Source organism: Ochotona curzoniae, unplaced genomic scaffold, assembly GCF_017591425.1.
Source record: "Ochotona curzoniae isolate NIBS_2020 unplaced genomic scaffold, NIBS_Ocur_1.0 contig_2754, whole genome shotgun sequence".
NCBI classification, from domain to species: Eukaryota; Metazoa; Chordata; class Mammalia; order Lagomorpha; family Ochotonidae; genus Ochotona; species Ochotona curzoniae.
Window position 1 is genome coordinate 3,708,084 of NW_024465582.1, and position 24,007 is coordinate 3,732,090.

Sequence of the window (24,007 nt, forward strand, 5' to 3'; positions counted from 1 at the left end):
GGGGTAGTACACATTGGAACACAGGCTGTCATTTAGATACTAAGAGTGTATGGTTGTGCAACACTCAGCCTTTAGCCCACACTTGAGCTGATTCTAATTGGAATGTCCATAGTAGAGTCATCTGTACGGACATGCCACGTCTCATTAGCCCATGTCTCTGCTGATGCACAGGTAGGCTGCATGCACCTTTTGACTAGTATAAACATTGCTGTGAGCCTGAGTGTGCACATCTACGTGGCTCCTACCTTCGCACAGGAGTGGACCTGCTGGGTCACTGGTGACTCCTGGAGTTATCTCTTTGAGCAATTGCCATGTTACACTCCCACAGAGGGCAGTTGTTCCTAAGCGTTTTCTTCTCCCTTCTTTACATTGGACTTGGTTAGCTCACACAGGGAAGCTTCAGCCCCTCAGTGTGGCCTGGAGAACAGCCTGTCCCTGTCAGGAGCTGCAGCATCAGGGCTGAGCACAGCCACTTCTACTCTACATCCTGTTTGGTGTGTCTGACCTTAGTCCTCCTCCAAGTCCTACAGTTGACTGACCATCAGGGTGAAGCAGACAAAACTGTCATTACTCCTGGTCAAAGGCCATCAAAGTTGCAGTTTTAGATGACTGAAAATAGTTTCAACAGCCAGCCACTGGGTGAGCAACCTGGGCCCACTAACTTATTTACTCCTCTCATTAAACTGGGAATTACGTCCATTTCAGACAGGGAATTATGAGGCTCAGGCACATCAAGTTGCTTAGTTTTGATCAGCCTCTTCCTTGAGCCCTTCTGTTGCTCACTGCACGCTTCCCCACACGCTGTCCTATGTTCATGTGCTTCTGGTGGTCACCTGTGACAACACACATCGCATCAGCCCCACCATGTGGCACGTTCCCTGTGCTCACAGTTACGTACACAAAGCCTGGCTGGGTGATGGTGGGTGTCGTTTTTACCTCCACTTGACAAACGAAGAAAGTGACAGTCAGTACATCCAATGCTGACTGCACTGCACCAAAGTTGTTTCCATGACCCAAGTCAGTAAATGCAGATCTAATGAGGCAAGTGAAAGGGAGCGGGTACTGACTTTGTGAGCACAGTGGCTTGGCTTGCCTTGTGCCAATTCCCAATCCTTCTACAGCACGATCTACAGTGCCATGTTTACGTTTCACTCTCTTACCTCACAGACAGTTCTTAGGATTCATCACCATCCAGCACGCCCTGTGATCAGAGAGGAAGCCCTAACCTCTGGAGTTCCCAGGACTCTAGCAGGCAGGCAGGTAGTGGTAAACATTCGCAGAATATTCATCAAAAAACTGCATGTCTTGACCAAATATCATACCAGGTCAATGTTTCTGGATGCCAATGTCCTGGTTTTGCAGTGAAGTAAGACTAATTCGTAACCACAAGCACAACATTTGCCGTACAAATGGGAGGATTTCTGGACAGAGGGCATTCCATAAACAATGCTAGGTCCTTCCAATTACTAGCCACTTACTTATTTCCTACCTCCTTTGCCACTCCCTCATCTTCAGAAGGATTTCCAATGGTCCTACACGCTCTCATCCAGGGAGTCCTCACCGACCCCCAAGTACTGCCAGCCATAGGGCTTTGAGCCCTCGCTGCTCCCAAATTCACATTTTACCCAGCCATACATGAGTGTGTGTTTATATTGTCCTATGCATGTCTGTATGAAGAAGGGAATTTGATCAATCAAAGCTAAAGCTCTCTGAAGAACATGACCCCAACCTCAGAAACAGACTTATATCTTTTCTTTCAAGGAATGCTAAAGTTTAAATAAAACGAATCTTGGGTCATTTTTAAAAATGAAAATGTATTCAAAGATTTAAGTAGATATTTGATTCAATATTACAGAATGTTGGGGGCCTCCTGAAGAAACACTGAAAATGGAAACAAATAAAATACTAAAAAGAATAAAAGAAAACCCATATATAATTGATTTAGTATGTCTTAAATTATAGGATAAAATCAACTCCTGATCTCCAGCCAAAAGTATTAAGTAGATCCAGATGTCACAGATATGAATCCAAATGTTTACATCACATCTTAAAAACAATCATTAGTTCATCCTTCAAAGGTGTGTGGCAATGGATGGAGATGGTCTAATCTCAAATGCATTGAGAGAAAGATACATTGGGTTTTTACAGAACAAAGCCAGTGAAACTAATGCCAACAAGGAATCTTGTATTTGCATTGATTTTCTAAAGCTTAACGCTATCAGTTCAGTGAGCACAGTTCCCTGATACCAGCCATGTTCCCTATGTTCACTGGAAACAAAGGTTTCAGGGAAAGTCTAGCATTATTAGGAAGGACATGACAATGGAGATATAAGAATGAATATAGCCCTGATCTTAAGTTTAATACAATATCTAACCTGACTCTAACTTCATTCTCTAAGAAAACTATTTCAAAACATGTGACCTTCCTCTTCCAAGCCATAGGATCTTTCTCCGATATCGGTGCCATCTGCCTGTGACGTCTGTCATCCCATTGACTGCCAACGTCAGTCTGGATGAGCCGGCTGGTTCCTTTCTCTCTTCATTACATATGTTCAACTACCTGTTTCGCTTCTCACCCAGGAAGGTGTAGCTCTGCACAAGACAAAAGTTATGGAAACCAACTCTACCACGTCCCCAAACAAAATATTCCTAGTCTGAGAAGTGACTGTCCTGAATTCCTAACCTTTGACTGGGGTAGCCAGGACGCGCAGCCCTGGTCCGAGGAAGGCCAATGATGGACACTGAACACTGGGACTCTCTAACACCTTCAGGTCCATCCCACTCTATCTTCAAGAAACTGGTAACACTTGATTAGTCATGATGAAGATGGCTCCAGAAAGACCCAAGGCAGAGACTGTTTTGCTTCTAAAATCAAACTATTGCTGACACATACTCATCTGCACTACGGTGAGGCAACATTTTTGGAAAAAAGACATGTCTAGGAAATAAGGCTTTGAAAAGGATTTTACAGTAGTTTATTATGTCACTGTTTTTTCCTGTTTCAATTTTTATATCTGCTGTGGTCATTAAGTATATAAATGTGGTAATATCTTAATTTTCATCTCATTAACTAGCACTATTAAGGGAAGAGTTGCATGGAATAGAATTGAAATTGGTTATTCAAAAAGCCACACACGAATTGCATGATCACAAGCTTTTCCCTTAGCGTTTGTTTCTGTTCCCACTCCCGTCCATGCACCTGCAGGTGTACACATCACAGATTCAGGGGGCAGGAAGGACTTGAGTCTGAGATATGAGAAAAAGAAAAGTGGTTCTTTACTGTTCCCTCCCCTAGCAGAAGCAAGAGTTACTGGCAAGGAACGAGTTCTCTTCTCAGAACTACCTACCAGAGTGCACCAACTTCACATCCAGCGGGATGATGAAAATCAAACAGCAGGAAGAGGGAGGCTGCTGTCTTGCTCCTTGGGGAAGGAAGTATGAGAGCTGTGGGGAGGCAGAGGGCATCTTCAGGGTTTCATCTGTAGTTTTGGAGACAGAGTCCTTCACTGCCTGTCTTGCACCAGAACATCAGTATTTGAACTCCTTGTATTAGTGATTGGCTAACCTGGATAAATGATGCCTCAACACACCTGTTCTACAAGGATAGCCCAAAAAGTTCATGGAAAATAGAGTTAGGAGAAGTGTATTTCAGTGCAGAAAATTTGGGGGAATTCATGCAGAATTTTTTTCCATAAAACGCATTTTCCATTAACTTTGTGAAGATTTCTTACTCAAATTACAGTTATACTTTAAGAATACCCTTTCCTTTTTTCCCTCTTGCCTGGAAGCACAAATGTTCTGAAACAGTTTTAGAAATACATGTATAGATCTTAGTTTCCTAAATCATTCACCAAGCAGAATATACATTTGTGACTTCAAGCAGATGGAGACACCCCCAACCCTACCCACCCACTGATGTTGCTTCATCGTGAAGACAGGCGAGGTGGTGGGAGTTCCAAATTACCACCGTCCCTTGCAAGGGTCTCTAAGCTGAGTGCAGCAAGCCAATGAAGCCTGCTGAGAGCTATTTTCTACTTAGTTGCCCAATTAGGAGCATTCAGCCCCCACTCCCCTTCTCCTGCCCACCCACCCTCCGGCTCCATCTGCCTGGCTTTTTAATGAGTTCACGGAACATGTCACCGTGGCATCTAGGTTCCCTGCAGGACAGAGTAGGCAAACATGCATGTTAAGACCAATGCTTCCTGTCCTCAGCTTCTTTTCTCTTCTGCAGACGAAGAACGGTCCCATTGTCTGTGATGCTGGCAAATATGAGAAATAGCACCCAGCCAGACAAGGGGCTGAGCCATCCATCCTTCCTCTCAAGATCAACACACAGGGATCCCGTAGCAGCTGTTTTCCTTCCAACACGGAGGTTCAAATGTGCATTTCCCTTCTTCTTTATGCCTTTTCTTTTGAGGGTATTGTAGCTCTGCATGCACTTGTAGGAAACGATATGGAATTAGGCCAACATCATTTGCCTGATTTCCCCCAATCTTACTGTATTGCAAGATGGCAATGTAATAACACAACTGGGTCACTGACATGGATATGATCCATGGGCATGTGTTGCAATTTGAAAATCAACCAGCCCCTTTGAAAACCTGACAAATCCACAAGCATGCTTCAGGCTGGACAGTCTTCCGATGAAATCTTGGGTGTTTAGAAAAAAGGCTGCTTGGCTTGGCTGAAGAGGGTATGGCAGACGGTGGTAAGTCATCCAGTTGTGGGCTCTTAGAAATGATCACAGGGGCAGAGAAGCCTCTTAGCATTTCGTTTTAGTTTTGGATTCCCCAAAATCAAGATGACAGAGTGTCCAGAGGAGTAGATGCCAGAAATCAAGAGGCACAATAGAAACATGAGGCTTCCTGGTGGGAAAATATGAGAGGAAAGCAGAAGAGCCACTATGTAATGGCAGAAGTAGAGGACGAAGAAGGACAGCACTGACCACAATGCACTGATGTGGGCACTCCGGCCTGGGTCTCTGGTGCCAGCTACAAAGGTTGTCATGTGCCAGGTGTGTCTCAATAGAGAAAAAGTCAAGAGCAGTGTGGCAATAAGGAAGACAAGGAATGGGAATGAGAGCCCGGTGATGAACAGGCAGAAAGACAAAGCAGATGGTTCCTTGATTTGACCTGTTGCATTTTTAGAGGAAAATTTCTGAAGCAATGATTGGGAAATCACCCATGTGTACTTGCTGTAAATCCCAGAAAAGACGGCCGCGTAGAGCAGGGATTTCGCCACCAGCCACGGGACCATCCCAGGTATCCTCCTCTTCAGCCACCAGAAAAGCGGGTGGTGGAAGGTGGTAATCTTGATGCAGTAGAAAACACCAAGCCACGTGGCCAACCAAAGTCCCAGTTTATTAATGAAGAATATAATCACAAAAATTTCAAACATTGCAGATACTTGTGTCAAGAACAAAACAACCAGATCTAAATAGAAAAGGAATGATTGCAGGCAAATCCTTGAACCTGCCAGACAAGAAAGCAGAAGACGCAGTGGAGTCAGTTTTCTCTCCTTGACCAAATCAATGCCATTTCCCACCAAAATGATTCCGTTGGCAAAAATCCCCAAAAGAAATTGTATCACTGCAAACAGCAGAAACAAAACTGACTGGGCCTCTGTCATGTTAAGAACCGAAAACTTGGTTGCTTTAAAAAACGATGTGCAAATGTTCAGATGGCTTAGGCCACACACTGTGCTCTTCCTCAGTTGGGTTAGGCCCTTTTTGGGGAAGATGTCTCCCACAATGAAGGTGAAGGGTGGAAGGTAGCATGCTTTTGCCTATATCACTGCTTCCTCAATTGAGTTCTGAGATAATCAAATAAGAAAGCGACACCCTAGCAAAAACATGTTTCCTTGTGAGAGCTTTTGCATTTTTCAGGTACATATGACTTTCAAATTCATTACAAGCAAACAGTGGGACCAGACACTTTCAGGTTGCTGGGAGAGGAGGGTGTGACCATTAATAATCATCTGAAGCTACTCAGTTCATCACATCTGCACATGTGACTCTATGTAATGTACTGAACTGTTCCTTTAAAAATCAGTTTTCTGTTAAGAGGTTGTCAGGATCACCCTTGATTCCCCCTGTATATCTTTGTAGTTTTACTATTGTCTAATGCTGATTCGAGTCTGTTGTCTATAAGTTACCTGTTATGTTCTTGATAGGTTATACTTCACGTCTGCCTCACACATTCTAGGGTAATGGAAAATTTTTCTGCACACCCCTCCTAAAACTGTTCTGTCCGTCAACTGCTGACATATGCCTTGTTAAAGCTATAAGCCAGTTTGGACTATCCTAAAATCTGCCAAGTTCAGTAAAAATTATGCTTCAATACAATAAACTGCTAAATACATAAATGAAAATAGACACAGGACAGCTGAATAGTGTCCTATAGCCATTTTAGGGTGGATAGAAGCCGGTTATATATAAACTAAAATTGAAATGTCAATGAAGTAGTCACAGGATGTGGTTAAAATTTGCATTTTCTAACATATCAGTCACTCAATACCATGTCAATTAAACCCATAATGTTGTAAACTGCTGTTGATGTTATGTTATGGCTTTTAATTGGTCGGAATGAATATTCTGCCAGCTCTGCCTCTAGACCAGAGTTGGTCTCCCCAAGAAACCAATGAATTGATCTGGACAATAAGATGCTGGACTCTATGCATGGAACATGCTTGCAATGAAAGAAACAAGACTGGATTTGAACTGTAATACTGCAATAAGGTGGAGGAATCCACAATGGGGGGAGGGTTCGGGGAGGGGATGGGGAACCTCAGAACCTATGAACTGACGTCCATATGAAATGATGTCCAAAATGAAATGCAATAAAAAATGCAGATAATACAAAAATAGTTTTCTGAAACTACCACTTCTACAATAAGAAAACACCAACAATTTTGAACCCCTAAGTAATAGTTTTCCTATGTGCTTTGGTTGAACACTTCAAGGCACCTAATATTTAAAATAATCATATAATAAAATACACATGACTGAACACAAAGCATCGAAAAGCCTAATGGGAAAGTAATCGGGCAAACAGGGATCTGAGCACAGCCGCTTAAAATCCTAAGGAAGAGTGATGCATGACACAGAGAATCACTCAGCACCACGTGTGGGTTGAGATGTCTCCCTGTGACATTTCTACAACCGCGAGAATTTAGGACGTGAGCTGGCTGTTCTGGAAGAAAAGTACATGATTCACTCTGCTGCTATAGCTGATTATGGACAAGTTATATTAGCATTTATTAGCATTAATACTGTGTCAAATGTTATGTTAAACAAGGTAATGTTAGCTTGGATTCTGTTGTTTTTTTCAGGGGGATGTTGTCAAAGGTGTTGTCTTGTGCAGTGAAGGATGCCCACTCACTCTTGGTGTTGATCAACTAGGTGCGCTAAACACGCTGTCTTCCCAGGCTGTGATGATCTGAACTGTGCTTGGGCAGAGCCAGCTGCCCTGACTGGCAGAGTCACTTCCTGCTGAGAGCCACTGCCCTGGAGTCTAGGGGACAAATGTAGATAGAACATAGATCTGCTCTCAGATGTTTGGAGATTAAAGGCAGAGTGAGCCATGTGTGTGATGTGAGGTCAACAATATTAGTTCTTCAGGTGGTCACAAGCAGAACATAAACTAAGAGATAATTCACACACACTGAGGGAAAAAAAGCTTTTTCTACCTTGGCACACATGGTCGGATGTGCCCTGCAGATCCCAAAGTGACACCCATGTCCTCATGGACATGTTGCTTGGACTAAGGTGTCAGGGAAGATACATGGGATGCATCTAATTTGTGGGAATCTGGAAGGGTGGCCATACAAAGAGTTAGTGTTGGGAGAAACCATCTAGGCTCCTTTATCTTTCTCCTCTGAGATCACACTCTCTGTGCTATGAAGGACTCTGCTTGATTCCTCACAGCTTCAGTGAGAGGTGGAGGGTTGAGGCAGAGATGCTCCATGGTGGCCTCCAAACAGAGAGTTCATAAGTAGTCCCACCAACACAGATTGGAATTCAAGTACAACAATGGACAGGCATCCACCAATGAAAGCTCTCAAAAGAGTAGTTATCACATCTCCCCCAATTTCTCAGTCAAACGTCTGTCATTGCACCTGTCACTTCTGTTGTGGGCACTTGCCAATGCCCTGAGAGACTCATGTCTGGGTGGGAGGGTGCAGATTTGGGCTTTCTTCTCCTCACCACCCACCTATTCATTCAATGTGTGGCAAATGGTGGAATTGTCAAGCAGAAAACAAATCAACCATATAAAGGCGTTTATTCCGGAAGAAATGACGAAGACGTAGTATTACAGTCTCTTTGAAAGAGAATCTTTGTTTTCTAAGCATCTCCACCCCAGCACCCAGGTCAGACACCAGTATGCAGCCATCATGTTCACTGCGATCTCGCGCTGACATTTATGCACGGAATCCTAAGTGTTCCTTCTGCAAGGTCTGGGTGCTTTGATATCACCAAAGGAAATACTGGGCGAGGAGATGAAAACAGAAAATGTTGACATGTTGAGTCCGGGATAACAATACACTCTTTCAGCTCTGATGGGAAACTTACAGCTGAAAGAGAACATTGTTATTCTGAATACGAACTAGCAGATATAACGCACAGGACATGAAAAATTTAGAAAAAATAGTCACATCCAATCCTATTTATCACCCTGCTATTAGTCTCTTGAATTCTGGCATTTTGAGGGGGGATTTGTTCTTAGAGTATCACAAATTTTCATTAGTTTTGAAGATTTCTTTTTGTTGTTAATTTATTTGGAAGTCAGATAAAGAAAGGAGATTCTATACACTGGTTAGCCCTGCCCCCCTCCAACAGCTATAACAACCAGGTCTGGGGCAGGTTAAAGCCGGGAACCAGGAACTACTTCTGCATATCCCAAGTGTGGGGCAGGGGTCCAAGCACTCGGGCTACCTTCCATTGCTTTCCCAAGCACATCAGCAGGAAACTAACGTGAAGTTCCAAAGCTGAGAAATTAAAATTAAAATTGGCATTCCAATACGGGACAACAGCACTACAGATAGAAGCTTAATCTGCTGAATCACAGATCTTTAAAAAAATTTTTTGAGACACAGATTGATTGGCATATAGAGAGCTTCTGTTAGCTGGTTCAGTCCTGAAATGACTGCAGTCACGGGGGCTGGACCAAACCAAGGCCAGAAGTCATGAACTCCTGTCCTCCAGACGTGATAGGAACCTGGCTATTTGAGCCCTCACTACTGAATCCCAAGGTCTGTGTGAGCAGGAGGAGGGACCTGCATCTGGAGCCAGGTATTGAACCCGGGTACTAGAGTTTGGGATCGAGGAATCTCAAGTGATGTCTCACCTGCTACACTTCGTGGCAATTAGCTTAGGGAATAGAGACCGATTCTACACAGAGAATTGGGCTTAGTATAGGATAGTCTTCTGATGTGGAAATTCTGTGAAATACACACTCAGGGGCTCAAGTTACATTTTGGTGTTAATCAATTTCTGTCAGCCCTTAGTGTGCACACATAAGACGACAGGAAACACGTTTCTGGGCCAAGTGTCACCTGCTCGCCTGACCCTTGCCACCTTCCACTGAAGGATGGCGAGTGCACATTCCTGTGTTTGCTAAGGTAACACCTCACTGCGCCCCCAGTCCCCTGGCAAAGCCTTCCCACAATGTGCGCACCTGGGATTCCACCACCCCAGCAAAGGCAGCCACCTATAGTAGCCTTGTCCCAGGTACTAAGCAAAGGAAACCTACAGATTTTAATGACCAATAAAACAAAGAAAAGGCGTCCTTAAAGTAAAGAGGCTTTCTGGGTCCTTCAGTCAGCTTGCTTTGATGAGAAAGAAACATTGAGAATTTGTGGTTCTGAGATGAGAAATGCGCATGTCTGGCCGCACCTGTCAGTCAGTGGTTCAGAATGTTGACAGCTTTCCATGAGCAAATGGCTTGGAACAGATGGAACAAGACCCAGAGTGGAGAAATTCACATGATTATTACCCAGAATTACCTCGATTAAATCCCTTCACTCACATTCCTCTGTAAGGAGCAATCATTATAGGAGACAACAGTAAATGTTCTTGAAGAAACTGACAGGCTGAGAGAGTTGTTTATTGAGATTCAAATCATTTAGCTCCTCTAAAGAAAGTGCGATTTTTTTCCACACGCAATGAGATTGACGTTGGCAGGCTTTGCAGCAGGTAGCAGGCTGCCATGCCCCTCTTCCTGTCCCGCACATCAACATTCACTTGGGTCTGAGTCATCATGAAAGTGACGGATCATTCTAATGCTTTTCCCAGCTGCATCTTTCCACTTGATTATCAAGCAAACAAGTCTGCTTTAAAACAACATGTGCATATATTCATGTAAGCAAGCCATCAGTAAGACAGCTCAAATATGAAAGAAATAGACCCAGGGCAAACCAACATTGATGGCCTTTCTCAGCCTTCCCCAGAGTAGAGTTCAATCCTTGCTAAACCTACGTGGAATTTACTCCATTTAAGAATTTACAACACCTTGGTTAAAAAGCACTGGGCTCTTTATGACAGATCATTCTTTAAATCTATTCTTTTGATTCTCTCCACTTGAATTTGCAGTTGATCCCGTGGACTAAAATTTTTGCCTTTAATATTCAGGTCACCTCCAGATACTTTTCCCTTCTCTTCTTCTATTTATCCAAGTAATACATTTCTGTGCTTTTCTTTATTTCGCTCAATATTTTGAAATTTATTTGCATTGCAGCAAATAGAATAATGGAGTAATGTGACATCTTGAATTTACATTTTACACAGAAAGAACTCAATGTACTTTGCAAATAAGAACCCCTGTTAGTCACAAGGAGCAGGCAGAAGCCAGAGACACTGCATTTGAACAGGAAGACATGTTTCCATGCTTACAGCGTTGTCCCCAGCACTAAACTGAACTCTCCACAAATTCCCCAATAATTTCTGACTTCTTTCTTCCTAAACGCTTTCCCTCCTGCCTTCTTTTTAGCCTATCTTTTCTTTCCTGTCCCCTTCCTTCCTCTCTCTAACCTCCTTCTCTCCTTATCCCTCCTTCCATCCCAACCCTCAGTGCATGCTTGCCATGTACGTTGCAGACAAGGTACTTTTCTAAGCAAGGGATATCCTGCACAAAAGGCGACAGAGTGTCTGCCATTTTGGAATGCCACTGTACTGAGGACAAAAATGAACAGGTGAAGACAGATGTCATCTCAAGGAGGCAGAAAGAGGCAGCACCTTAGAGTCATCAGGGGAGACTCCTCCAGAGGGACCTAGATCAGAGATCTGATAAACATTCCAGAGAGAGAGAGAGAGAGAGAAATTTCCCCACCCCATCAAAAAGGGCTTGGACAATTCCAAAACAAAAGCCACAGCTCTGTAATGCTGAACTAGCAAGAACAAGAAGAATGTAAGGAGATGAGGCCAGAGGAATCACAGAGGGCCCTGGGCCACAGGACTGAAGGAGTCTCCTCTTCAACGCTAGGCGTTCATTGCAAAGTATGGGCAGAGGAGAAACTTTGTCATAATTAGATCTACACTCTGAAACCTTTACTCTGGCTGCTGATGAAAAGGAAGGGTATTTATTCTGTGAGAATGCTTGGGCAAGAGTGGACACAGAAAAATTTGAGCTGAGGGCTGGAACAGTACATGAGGTCAGGTATGTTGTTGGCTGAAATTGGGCGAATGGTAATGGGAAGAAAAGGCTGGATTTGGAAATCATTTTTATGGTGGAACCATCAAGAACTCCAGATAGCTTTGGTAGTGGTGGATGAGAAAATAAGAGAAATCAAACATTTCTCCTGGTTAAGGGCTGTGCCATTGTTAAAGGATGGAAAACTAGAGGAAGGATAAGTCAGAAGATGTGTTGAAGACATATCCTTCCTGCGATGCCCTGGTAGGTAGAATCGCTGCTACACCATGGATTGTAACTGTGACACTTGCGGGAGCCACTGAAGTTGGATGCACGTGTTTGTAATTCTCTAGTGCACGGACAATCTCTAAAGTCATGAGACCGGTAACATCATGCAAAGAAGAGATTAACTACCACTGTGAATAAGAAGCAGGATATTTTGAGTATCCATGTCACCCCAAAAGTCCCCTGGGATGTTATTGCTATTGGAAAGAAATCCCAAAGAGAGCAGAACAGATGAGTCACACTCGAGTACCTGTAAGCAAGCTTACCAGCCATGGCCCCCTAATCTCGTTATGTATGGCAGATTCTGTTTGCTCTTTCATTTAGAAATTTTGTTCCCTTACGCAAAGGAAGAATTGTCTGCAGATTATTTCAGTGCCTTATTTGATAATTTGATTATCCAGGTTCTGCTGAATTTATCCAAAAATTGTTAAGCTTTTTATTAAATTTTATATGCACCAGAACAATTTAAATAACATGAGGGATTATCTGTGTTACAGGGCATGGAAAGACATCATAGTGAAAAAACCCAGGGCCAGAGTTTTTGGGGATAAGGGAGCATATTTGGCCACTTATCCCCTGCCTTCAATAATGGTAAACAATGAGAAGAGAGGGCACCAATTGTCCCTCTTCACAACTTCATGGAGTCGGTATTCTCTCTATGTTAAGGATGACTAAATGGAGGCTCTTAGGGGCTAGGAGTCACCTTTGTCACTCAGACACGAAGTAGCATTTCCGAGATGTGGACACCAAGCTGACTTTAAACTCTATGGGTACGCTTAACCATGAGGCCTCCTGCCTCCCACGTTCATCAAATGATCCTAATGACTGATATTGGTGGCACAGGCATATACCTGCCAAGCACTCCTGCCTGCTTCTCCTCTGACTTTCCTTGGAGGGACCACCTCTCCTCTACTTTTGGTCCTGGTCTCATCTAGGTCCAGCTGTACTGCTATATTGAGGAAGCAGCACAAGACCCAGGTGTGGCCATCAACAAAACCACTCTCCTGCATCCACTTAGAGATGAACATGAGGCCCAGACTTGTGAAGTAAGAACTAATCCCACATTAGGTGGTCCCCCATAGCTGTTGGCAACGTAGTGGCTAACAGGCAAGAGGGACGGGAACCTGTGTGTGTGTTCCTCCCACAGAACAGAAGCACCCAGAGAAGAGACAACAAATCCAGACCTTGCCCAGGACATTTCTTCTTTAGAAGCAACCCTCACTTCCTGCTGGCCTTGACCTTGGAGTGAATCCATACATTTCTAGTTTTTAGCGAAACTGGTTTGAGTTTTCCCCCAAAGTATCTGATTCTTGTAACTTCAGTTTCTATAGAAAAGCAAAGATGTGCTTTCTTTTCACATCTAGGAAGTGGAACTGGAGGAATTATCTGCCCAAAGTCTGTCAATTAGACACAAAAGTAGGGGCCAAACCAATGATCACCAAATTATGATTGAATGCTCTAGCCACTGAATCGTTAGTGTGCTCAAATACAAAACTACTTCAAAACACAGACAGGGAGCTAAAAGATACTCCTATCTAGACACTAATTTTTTTCTTTACAAAATCCATGTGTATGTGTATCTGTAGAAAAATTACTCAGAAAAGAATTACTCAGAATCCAATTCTTTTTGGAGTCCTCCTCTCTAAGTTAATTACTCCTTTGTTATCACATACTTCCTCTGACACCTTAGATTTGTACCATGCAATAATCAGAGTTTGCAAATCCCAAGGTTACCATATGGGCACCCAAATTTTGCTCACTCCAAGGTACACAGAATATCTTTGATATTGAATGGTGATCCTTGGTCTAGAAGAGATACTGTTTTTTATATATATCTCTGCCTACATGAAGGTTGCAGCCACTAAATTAGACACATGGAAGAAAAAGATCTATGTGCTCTCTAAAGCCTGTAACATCTTTTCTGTCCTGATCCAATACAAATGGTCTCAGGAACCAAACTGATGTGTCCTGCCTCTTAGAGATGGAGTCATGACTTGGGTATCACCAACGCTGGGAATGCCAACATTCTCCTGTCTGGGACCTGCTCTGCTAGATGCCTACCACCACTTTGTGAGCTCTTGGGACATCCAGACATTCACCTCTGGATGTCTCCCCAGAAGCCAGGCCCAGGCTTCATGGTTACTCCCTCTGGCAGGTGGAGGTGTGATGGCATCGCTTGCAGTTACGGACAGATGTGGCTGTGTGGATAAACGCAAGATGCTTCTAAACACAGCAACAAGGGAAAGAAAGGAATAGAGGTTTTCACTTTACAGGAAGGCACTGAGAGCCAAGCTTCAGTGTTACATACATATTGTAATGTTCTCCCCCTCCAGGGTATAATACACTATTCTATATTCCCATCTGCTGGGTTTCAACAAAGCATGTCCCCTCTGAGACTCCTGTGGACATTTGAGCCCCAGGGTCCTGATGGGGAGACATGGCAGAGACCTTAAAAGTGGCAGTTGATAGGAGGGCTCAAGGCCTTTTGCCAGGAAGTAAGACTTGTCCCCGGCTTGTTTTGTCCACACCTGCCATCCTGCTTCTCCACCACAATGTGGTTCACTCAGGAAGCCCTTGCCTGACACAGTTATGGCATCTTAGTGCCATGAGATGAGCAAGCTTCTTCCCACCATGCGTGAAATAGTCTCGGAGGTTCTATTATAGCAGCAGAAACCGAATTTCCACTTTCAGCAGAGTGAAGGATAAGACCTATGCCCAACTTACAGACTAGGTCTTGTTGATTCAGTTAGAACGGAAATCACGAACCTGACTGAGTCAATTCAGCAAACTTAATACAGAACCACATTACACCAGGTTAGAGTTGACCTGTGTCAACTCTTTACTGCGTATTAAAAGTCAGAGCAGTGTTGCAAAAAACACACTCGAGTCAAAGCCAATCTAGAGAAGTATTTTGGCTGGCTGGCACAGGGGCCCTGCTAACCTCCCAAAGCTTGGGGAGGAGCTGTCTGTGCACACACACACACACACACACACACACACACACACAGCCCCACCACTGTTAGCTCCATGCTTAGACACACAAGTGTGTAATCGTGCCAGTGTGGTGCTTTAACAGGCTAATCTTTCAGTTGCAAGCACCAGCATCCCATATGGTACCGGTTTGGGTCCTGGCTACTCCACTTCGAATCCAGCTCTCTGCTTGTGGCAGAGGATGTCTTGGAGTCCTGCACCCACATGGGATATCTGCAAGAGGCTCCTGGCTTCAGATCAGATCAGCTCCAACCACGGTGGCCATTTGGCAAGTGAACCAGTGATTGAAGATACTTCTCTCTGTAAATCTGCCTTTGCAAAAGAATAAATAAATAAATCTTTTCCTGAGACAGTGAGGCAGTAGCACAAGCTTCTTGCTCAGTGCCCGGGCAGCTGGCAGACGCTGTATAGAGTGAATGAGCACCGCACACTTTAAACTGCACCAGGAACATGCCAGAGATGCTGAGAGCAAACACTTCACATTATTTTGTCGTCATTGCTACTTATTATTACATATTTCCAACTCTCTGAAAACTCAGATGCATTACATGATAATACAGAAGTTTAATTTTATAAAATTTTTTTTTTCAATTACTCACAAATCTGAATGGTGTTTTGTCTTAGTTAAGCAGATACCATCAATTTTTTGTAATCTGTTCTCCCTGCCTGGCACAAAGCATAATTGAGATAATCGCAGCTTCTACTGTAGAACTTTGGATAATGTTAGCAATTAAGCAATCAGGTCTTTGTTTTTATCTCGGCTTGCGATGCACCGTAGTGTTTGCAAAGCTTACTTCCTGCAAAGGAGTCTCATAACCATGAAATAAGTACCCTTGGCCCTAAAACCAGGAGGAGATCAAAGGCATTTCAGATGTAATTATTGTCAGATATACACAAAATGCATCATTCTTTGATCTAAACCAGAGCAAGCAAACATGGCTGGGGATACACAGCACACGGAGGGGGCAGGAGCAGTCCACCACACTATAGAAAATGTGATCTTAATCACGTGGCTGTAATTAATGCATTGCAAACGTCTTGTGTTGACCCTGATTGATGGGAAGAGACATTTAGGCCTCGTTTTAATTTCTAACCACTTTAAAAACTGATTTAAGAAAATTGTTCCCAGGTCTTCTTTGTTTCAAAAAAAATCTCCTTTCTCTGAAAGGCAGTGTTAGAGAGGAAGAGAAGGAAACACACACGGAAAAGATCTTCCATTCTCTGGTTCACTTCTCAAACGGCCACGAAAGCCTGAGCTGGGCCGGGCTGAAGCCGGGAGCTCCTTCCAGGCCTCCCATGCAGGCAGCAGGGGCCCAGACAGTTTTGCTCAGGTTCTGGATCAGAAATGGAACAATCAGGACTCCTGCCCAAATGGGATGCCAGTGTTGCAGGTGGCAGCTCTGCCTCAATACCACTCCCTAGCTTTTTTTTTTAAAGTTTCTATTTATTTTGAGGGAATGGGAGAACACGAATCCGAAAGGAAGACGAATTCTTCTGATTTATTCCTTAAATGCCTACAATACTTGAAGCTGGGCCAGGTCAAAAGTTCACAGTCAGGGGCCCTGCACCCTAGAGGCTAAAGTCCTTGCCTTGAACTCGCCAGGATCTTATATGGGCACAGGTTCTAATCCCGGCAGCTCCACGTCCTTTCCAGCTCCCTGCTTGTGGCCAGGGAAAGCAGTGAAGGATGGCCCAAAGCTTTGAGACCTGCACCCACTTGGGAGACCTGGAAGAGGTTCCTGGTTCCCGGTTTCGGATCAGCGAAGCTCCGGCCGTTGCAGTCACTTGGGGAATAAATCATTGGATGGAAGATCTTCCTCTCTGTCTCTCCTCCTCTCTGTGTATCTGACTTTGTAATCAAAATAAATAAACCTTTTAATAAAAAGTTCACAGCCAGGACTTGATCTGTATCTCCCCAATGTGTGAAAGGGACCCAAGTGCTATCCATCGCCTGCTGTGTGCTCAGATGTGCCTTAGCAGGGAGCTGGATCTGAATAAGAGAAGCCAAGCCACAAACCAGGCTCCAAGATGCAGACACAGGCACCCGCCCTCAGGTCAGTTAGTGTTTCCCAATCTGCCAAGCATCAGTTGCGCATCCTTTCTGCTGATGTTTGACACGACAAAGACCTACAGGTGAATTCTGCCTGACTGGCTAAGGAGCCCAAGGAACTGAGCCAAGGCCTCTGAATCCTGCGGGACTTGACACAGTTGCCCCCAAGCAAAGAGGCCTCATACACCAGCTAAATTTTCAGTGTCCCCATACTTGCTAGCACTGGGGGACAGAAGCCAGGATGTAATGGCACATTCTTTGTAAAGAGGGTCCTGCAAAGAGAAGAGCTCTGTTGCTCGTGGCATCTTGCATTTTTCTTTGCTAGGAAGTCGCATCATGACATGGACTGAGTCCACCTACCAGTCTTTGCTCATCACTGGCCAGTGGCATCTTGAACCTATTTGGATTTCAAGTCAGACTCACTCCTGGCAAGGACGTGTGTTCAGGCAGATGGAAGGGGCAGGGCCAGCACCCAGGCCTCCTTGAAGCAGCTCTGTCTCCAACTTCTCCCATCTGGAAATTTCCACTTCCTGCAGCTCTTTGCTAAATTGGGTTTCACACTCTTTGATCTGGCAGTTCTTAGAGTGAGCTTCATCTGAAGTCTACAATTTCCTGTTTTTACAAAACAGCTAGAAATATTTGCTCAATTCCAAGGGTCAAAGCAAAAAAAAAAAAAAATCGACCTGCCCAGAAGAGTACAGGAACTATCCTTCAACAAAACAGCCTCAAGGAGACAGCAGGCACCCTGTGCTTCATTTCCCACCCAGCTCCTTGGCACTCAGTGTCTGTGTCCACTGGGAGTACACCAGGCAGCTGCATGGAATCCACGAATGCCTCCTGCAGCATGTGGGAGCAGGACAAGGACTCAAAGAGCCGATCACAACTGCATCTGAAATACCTTTCCTGCCACTGTTCCAGGGGGCGGGAGAGAAGCGCAGCCCATAGCGAGAACCTCGAGCATTTGCAAAGAGGGGGACAGATATTTGCTGGCTCAAATTGTTTGACCTCATTGTAATTCCTCAGGAAGACTCTAGCTACGTTTTATCTTTCCAGAATATACCTGCAAGGTGCCTTTCCCACCACCTTTCTCAAGTATAACTTTCACATTTTCTTTTTCCTCCAATCTCCTTTAATGCAATCAAAAATCACCAGTAGCACACCCAGGACACGTGTTTATCTTAAATGTGGATTTTTAAATGAAATTTAAATATGCCCAGGCATGCTCTACCAAGTTGTTCAGCACCATCCAAATGTGTACTAAAAGTGGAATCACATTTACATTTGTTTTGCGTTTTTTATTTAAGAGGTCAAAATATGCAAACTGCATCCACTATTGTCAATACTTTCAAGCAGGAAAAACTGTATTACAGTCAGAGTTAAGACCAAAACAGCGGCTCGTACCCTTTACTCCCGGAAAGAGGTTTTCAGAGGCTCCATTCCGAAAATAAGAGGCATTTATTTCTTCTCTAACGCAGAGAATACTTAACAAATGTGTCTGTTTGTTTTAAACTAGGTATAATGACCTGCATATAAATATGCAATTAAAAAGCAAACCTAATTATAAGCAATGTGCAGGCCAAATGGAGATAGTTATTCAGTCTGCAATTGGCCTTGACAGTGTTATATGAAAAATAAAATTAGTCAGTGATAGAGGAATAAAAGACTTTTTATGATTTCTAGGAAGCAGTTTCAAAGACAGCCAACTCTTGCTCAAGATCTACAAATAAGTACAACAGTAAAAGAATGTCTATGTTCTAAGTTAAGATGACAGGAACAATAAATCTGTTCTAACACTGCTTAGGAATGATCTTCAACACATGCTAGATTATTTCATGGCTGCTTCACCAAAGAAACTTTTTCCATATTAAAGGAATTATTTTTTTCTCAATATCAGCATCTGATTGAACATCTCAAAGCACTGAATCAAAGTTGGAAGGTAAAATGAGGTGCCTTCTCCATGGAACACTGGCCATACTGCTAGAGGGATCCACTTCCACAGCCAACCTCAACCTTCCCCTGGAGCTACGGATGCATCACCCTCAGGCTACACAGCCCTTGGCTCTGATTTCACACTGGGCACCAGTGGGTGCAATGCCCCAATGCCCAAGCTGGAGCAAGTGTGCCCACCACTCTGTGTGTGATGCTTGAAGTCTAACCCACTGGAACCCTCCTTTTCCACACCTGGGAGATTCAGATCTTCCCCTAAGTTATATGTCTGTTCAGATGTTATTCATGCCAAAGCCCTCAGCTGACTGCCCTGCCCTGTGTCACCAACACTGTCCCATAAGCCTCCAACAGGCTCCTCTTTCATTAGTGCTGATGACTCTTTCTTAATATCAGTCTCTGTTCTGAGAATAACAAATTCCCACAGGACACGGGGCACTTTTATTTACAGACTGTTTATTTCAATAAACAATGCTTGGTACACAAGAGGTGAAAACAAAATTTTGGGCCCGGCAAGGTGGCCTAGTGACTAAAGTCCTTGCCTTGAACGCGCTGGGATCCCATATGGGCACCAGTTCTAATCCCGGCAGCCTCACTTCAAATCCAGCTCCCTAAAGCCTTGGGACCTGCACCCACATGGGAGACCTGGAAGAGCTCCTGGTGCAGCTCCAGCTGTTCTGGTCTCTTGGGGAATAGATCATTGGATGGAAGATCTTCCTCTCTGTCTCTCCTCCTCTCTGTATATCTGCCTTTCCAATAATAATAAAATCTTGAAAAAAAAAAACAACCAAAAAACCCCAAAGTTTTGTCAGGCGAACATGAAAATAGAAGACAATACTACAAACATGTCTTCTCAAAGGTGACATTGCCCAGTGGTTTCATTAGAGAACACAGAGCTTGTGATTGGTATTACTTTGACACTTAGGGAATATCAAGATTTCTTCTCTGTGCTTCTGATGGACTCATAGTGCACTGGAATGTTGAAAAAAATATCATAAATGGAAACACGAGGCACCATCCATCTTCAAATCCTATCTAAAGGATGCTCCATAGATGGTCCACCTGCTCACTCACAGGAAAGATGTCACCAGCTTCAGGTGTACAAGGGATTTCAAATGCAATGCATTCTTCATGAACCTTCGCAAGGCCCCTTGCACAGCACAGAATCAATGCCCAATGTGTTCATTAAATCCAACACAAATCTGTGCTGGCACTTCCACAGTGGGTTGCATGATTACTCCAATGGATAGATATCTGCACAGAGGGGAATAAGAAACCCAAGCTTGTGAGAGACATGCAAACTAGGAACAGGTGACACAGGCGTCTCCGGCAGAACATCGAGGCATGCCTCAACAACGTGAAGAAAAAATATCAGGAAGTAAGGGTTTTCATCCTAAGGATTTTACATGGTAAGATAAGCATATTTAAAGAAGAAAACAGTAATGGATTTTAAAGGTTTCACTTTTTGGAAAGATTACAGCTCCTACCCCAGTTTCTCTGAAGAGCTGTGGGATAGCAGCAAGCACTGCAGGTAGGTACACATCTCAGGCCATCACAGTGACTGCGTGGGTGGAGTGCCTCAACGTGCAGCCACCACAAAGACTTAAGAACAGAGAGTTGTCCTGGGGCCAAAGGCTGACAATGGGCTCCTGGGAGGCAGTGCTGTGAACCCTACCCCATCTGTGAACCTGAGCTGGTCCTAGCTCACACTCATCCCAGTAGTCATGGCCAGTCCCTCTTCGGATGCTGGTGCACAGTCTAGCAGGAGAGAAACCATCACCTACCTGAGGACCTGCATGCAGTTCCTGACTCCAGTTTCCTGCTAACTGGTACCCTGGCAGGCAGAGTGATGGCTTGTGAGACATGGTTCCTTCCACCTATGTGGGAGACCTGGCTGGAGTTCCCAGTTCCTGGTGCCGGCTCTAAGAGTCCTAGCCATTGTGGACGTTCAGAGAATCCATGGATAAGAAGCCTTCCTTTCTCTATAACCCTGGCATTCAAATTAATAAAACTAAAAAATATATTTTAAAAAGAGTGCTTCCCCCTGCCTCTCCATCTCCCTCTCTATCTTCTCCTATTTTATTTGTCTGCCTCATAAAAAGAATAGTCACTGTTCCCCTGAACATCAGGAGGGAATTTAGATGTTTGATGCTGAAGCAGCACATTTTATTTCTTGCTTCTAAATCTTTTAAAATTATTTGTTTATTCACTTACTTAAACAGATAGACACTGGTACATTTGCCACATACCTAGAACAGTCAGAGATCGACCCAGTCTGAAATCAGGAATCTAGGATTCATTCCAGGTCTCTCATCTGGGTGGGAGGGACGCATGCCACTAAACCTTCCCCTGCTGCCCCAAAGCTGCTCATCAGCAGGAAGTGGACACACCCTGGCAAAGCAGTGATCTATCTGCTGTATCCAAGGCCCACCCTGAAGTCCTGCACATTCAGGTCAGCCCATGGACGGGCTGAAACGGCAATAATGATATTCTTATGACTGCGTATTGTTATGTTAGGAGATGGGATGTAACCACTATGTTTATGCATTCAGTCATCCATGCACACCAGGATTTCTTGCGCCTTTTGGCTGTTGCAAATGCTGCTATTATGAACATGGATGTGCAGATATCTACTGCTGTGGGATTACAAGGTATTTCCAGCTATAACTGCTGAGGATCGTCATATGGTTCTGCCCTTGTACTATTGTGCATTCCCCAACACGTATGTATAGTCTACTCTGTCCACATCCTGGCCACACTTGTGATTTCCTGTTTGTATTTCCTAGAATTCCAGAAAACATCAAAAGAAGCCACAAAAAATTAATTAAAACTATGCTATTTCAAGAAATAATGGACAGAATGTTACGTCTTAGAAATCAAGCCACATGACACCACATCAATTACTGCCACATTTTAATCAGCATCCCTAAAAATGAGCCCGTACCAAGAGCTTTTTCCAAATAATGAGACTACTGTTCTTGCCTGCACATGAGCTGTAACTATGTCTCCATTCTAGAACTGTGCTCTCCAATCATGCCTGCACATGAGCTGTAACTATGTCTCCATCCTAGAACTGTGCTCTCCAATCATAAGGTGACAGATTTGTGGGGGGACAAACTTGTGTGATCAAGAGGTGACTTTGTGGCATCAGCTGAGGTCAGAGTGTGACAGCTGAGTAGGTTTTCTGATGTGACTTAGGAGTACACTGGCTGTGGCAAGAGCAGCTTAACACCAAACACCCACCCCCTCCAAGAGCAGCTTCCGGAGGTTGTGGATCCTGAAATCACTTTCTGCAGGAATTTTGATGATGCCTGAAGCTCTAATTAGAAAGATTCCTGAATTCCAGCTAGCTATTTGAAAAATGCTTCCTACATGTTCTGTTTCAGAATAATACCTAATGCTTTAAAAAAAATTAAGTTTGGGGGTTATTACTCCCTCGGGTGAAAAACTTTAGGTGGCTGCACATTTTAATTTTATTTTCTGCTCCTCTTATCATTTTTTTCTGATTTATATAAATCAAATTTGTAGAATAAATTTGAACTGTATGTAAGATTAAACAGAAGATAATGGTTAGAAAATATAGGTACAAAAAAAGGTAGAGGCCCTTCTTCTCTCAGGTATTCAGGTATATTATGATGCAATCATGACTAACACATGGACCCAAGAAATCCAGAAAGACACACAAAAATGTGTATGAAATGGTTTTGGTATAAAGTAATGGAGCAGTTGTGGACTGTTTCATGGGTATTATTGGGACCAGTGGCAAAATCAATGGAAGATAAAAGTAGATTTTGATTGTCCAGGGCTTCCACAGAAAATAAGTAGACGACAAAGCAGGTGAAGGTAGCAAGCACCTGGATGGCTCAATCCTTGCTGGTGACAGAGCAAGTGATTCAGCTGGTCTGGAAAACAATGTGTCAGCTTAGTATAGACCCAGCACATGCATGGCTAGTAACCCAAGATAAATGACAGCCAGTGGGCGCAAGTAGATGTATGCAAGAATCTCTATTCACAACTGTCCCAAAGATGTAAACACATGTGTGAAGCACAAAGGGAAAAGCCAGACAGAGAGGGGTATATGCCTCATGCAGTGTGCATGGGAGCTGTTAGAACAGAGAAATTAACCCACAGGATGGCAATTGAGCTGCACTGGGCTGTGGCCTGGCCCAGAGGAAGGGCGAATGGCCAGGGACGGGGCACAGGAAAGAGAAATAGCCTACATACAGATTGTAGTTGTGGTTATATAAAATACATGTTTGCCACAGCTACTCAGAGTACAAATCTTACCATATTCTCATGTATTACAAAGGCAGGATCTAATATTTAAAGGGAAATATCAACAAATGTAATGACCGTTGTCACTTGGGTGTCTTAGGGTATTGATTCAAGGCATCCTTCTCCCCAGTACCAAAATCCACAGATACTGGCTCTCACATGGAAATTGGTTGCCTAGAATCCACATCTGCCAGTGGAGGAGAGGCCAGTTAAGCCATTGTTCCAGCTCTGGACTGTTAATGTCTGTGCAGTGGAATACCATGTGACCTGAGAAAGGAAGAAAGTTTCAATATGCTACAACACAGATGACCCCTGAAGATGCTATGCTCAGCACATGGACCCAACAGACGTGACACATACAAATAGTTGATGATTTCACTAATATGAATTCTTAAAATGTGTTGGGCTGGGCTCCTACAGAGAAGAGAATGATGGTTTGCAGGAGTCAGGGAGGGGAGAGGGATTGGGAAGCTACCACTTCATGGAGACAGGGTTTTAGCTTTGCAAGGTGGTAAGAGTTCTGGACTGGTTGTCCACCAATGAGAGTGTACTTAGCAACAGTGAAGAATGACTCCGTTTCCCATGTCAGTGACAATGGCACAGTTTATGCTATGGGCACCTATCTATAGCTTAAATAAATAAACATCAGATCATGTGACTCAGGGAAGGGGCCTGGCTGGCTGGATGTGCTTGCGGTCATGGAGCTGAGACAGGACTGGCTGACACGCCTTCCTCATTGTCCCTGTTGTCCCTGTCGTCCAGGTGGCAAGCCCAGTGCTCCTTCCCTCCACCCTTGGGCCATGCAGATGCCGACATCTGGGCATTTACCCTTCTGTGT

At 43.9% G+C, this 24,007-nt stretch overlaps 1 protein-coding gene across 1 annotated transcript; it reads right to left on the bottom strand.

Moving 5' to 3' along the window:
• Positions 1-4,731: 4,731 nt before the first annotated feature.
• TAS2R1 (taste 2 receptor member 1) lies at positions 4,732-5,628 on the bottom strand. The gene has a single exon (XM_040977320.1). It carries the CDS (start codon positions 5,626-5,628, stop codon positions 4,732-4,734), a length of 897 nt encoding a protein of 298 aa, XP_040833254.1.
• Between the last annotated feature and the right edge of the window lie 18,379 nt (positions 5,629-24,007).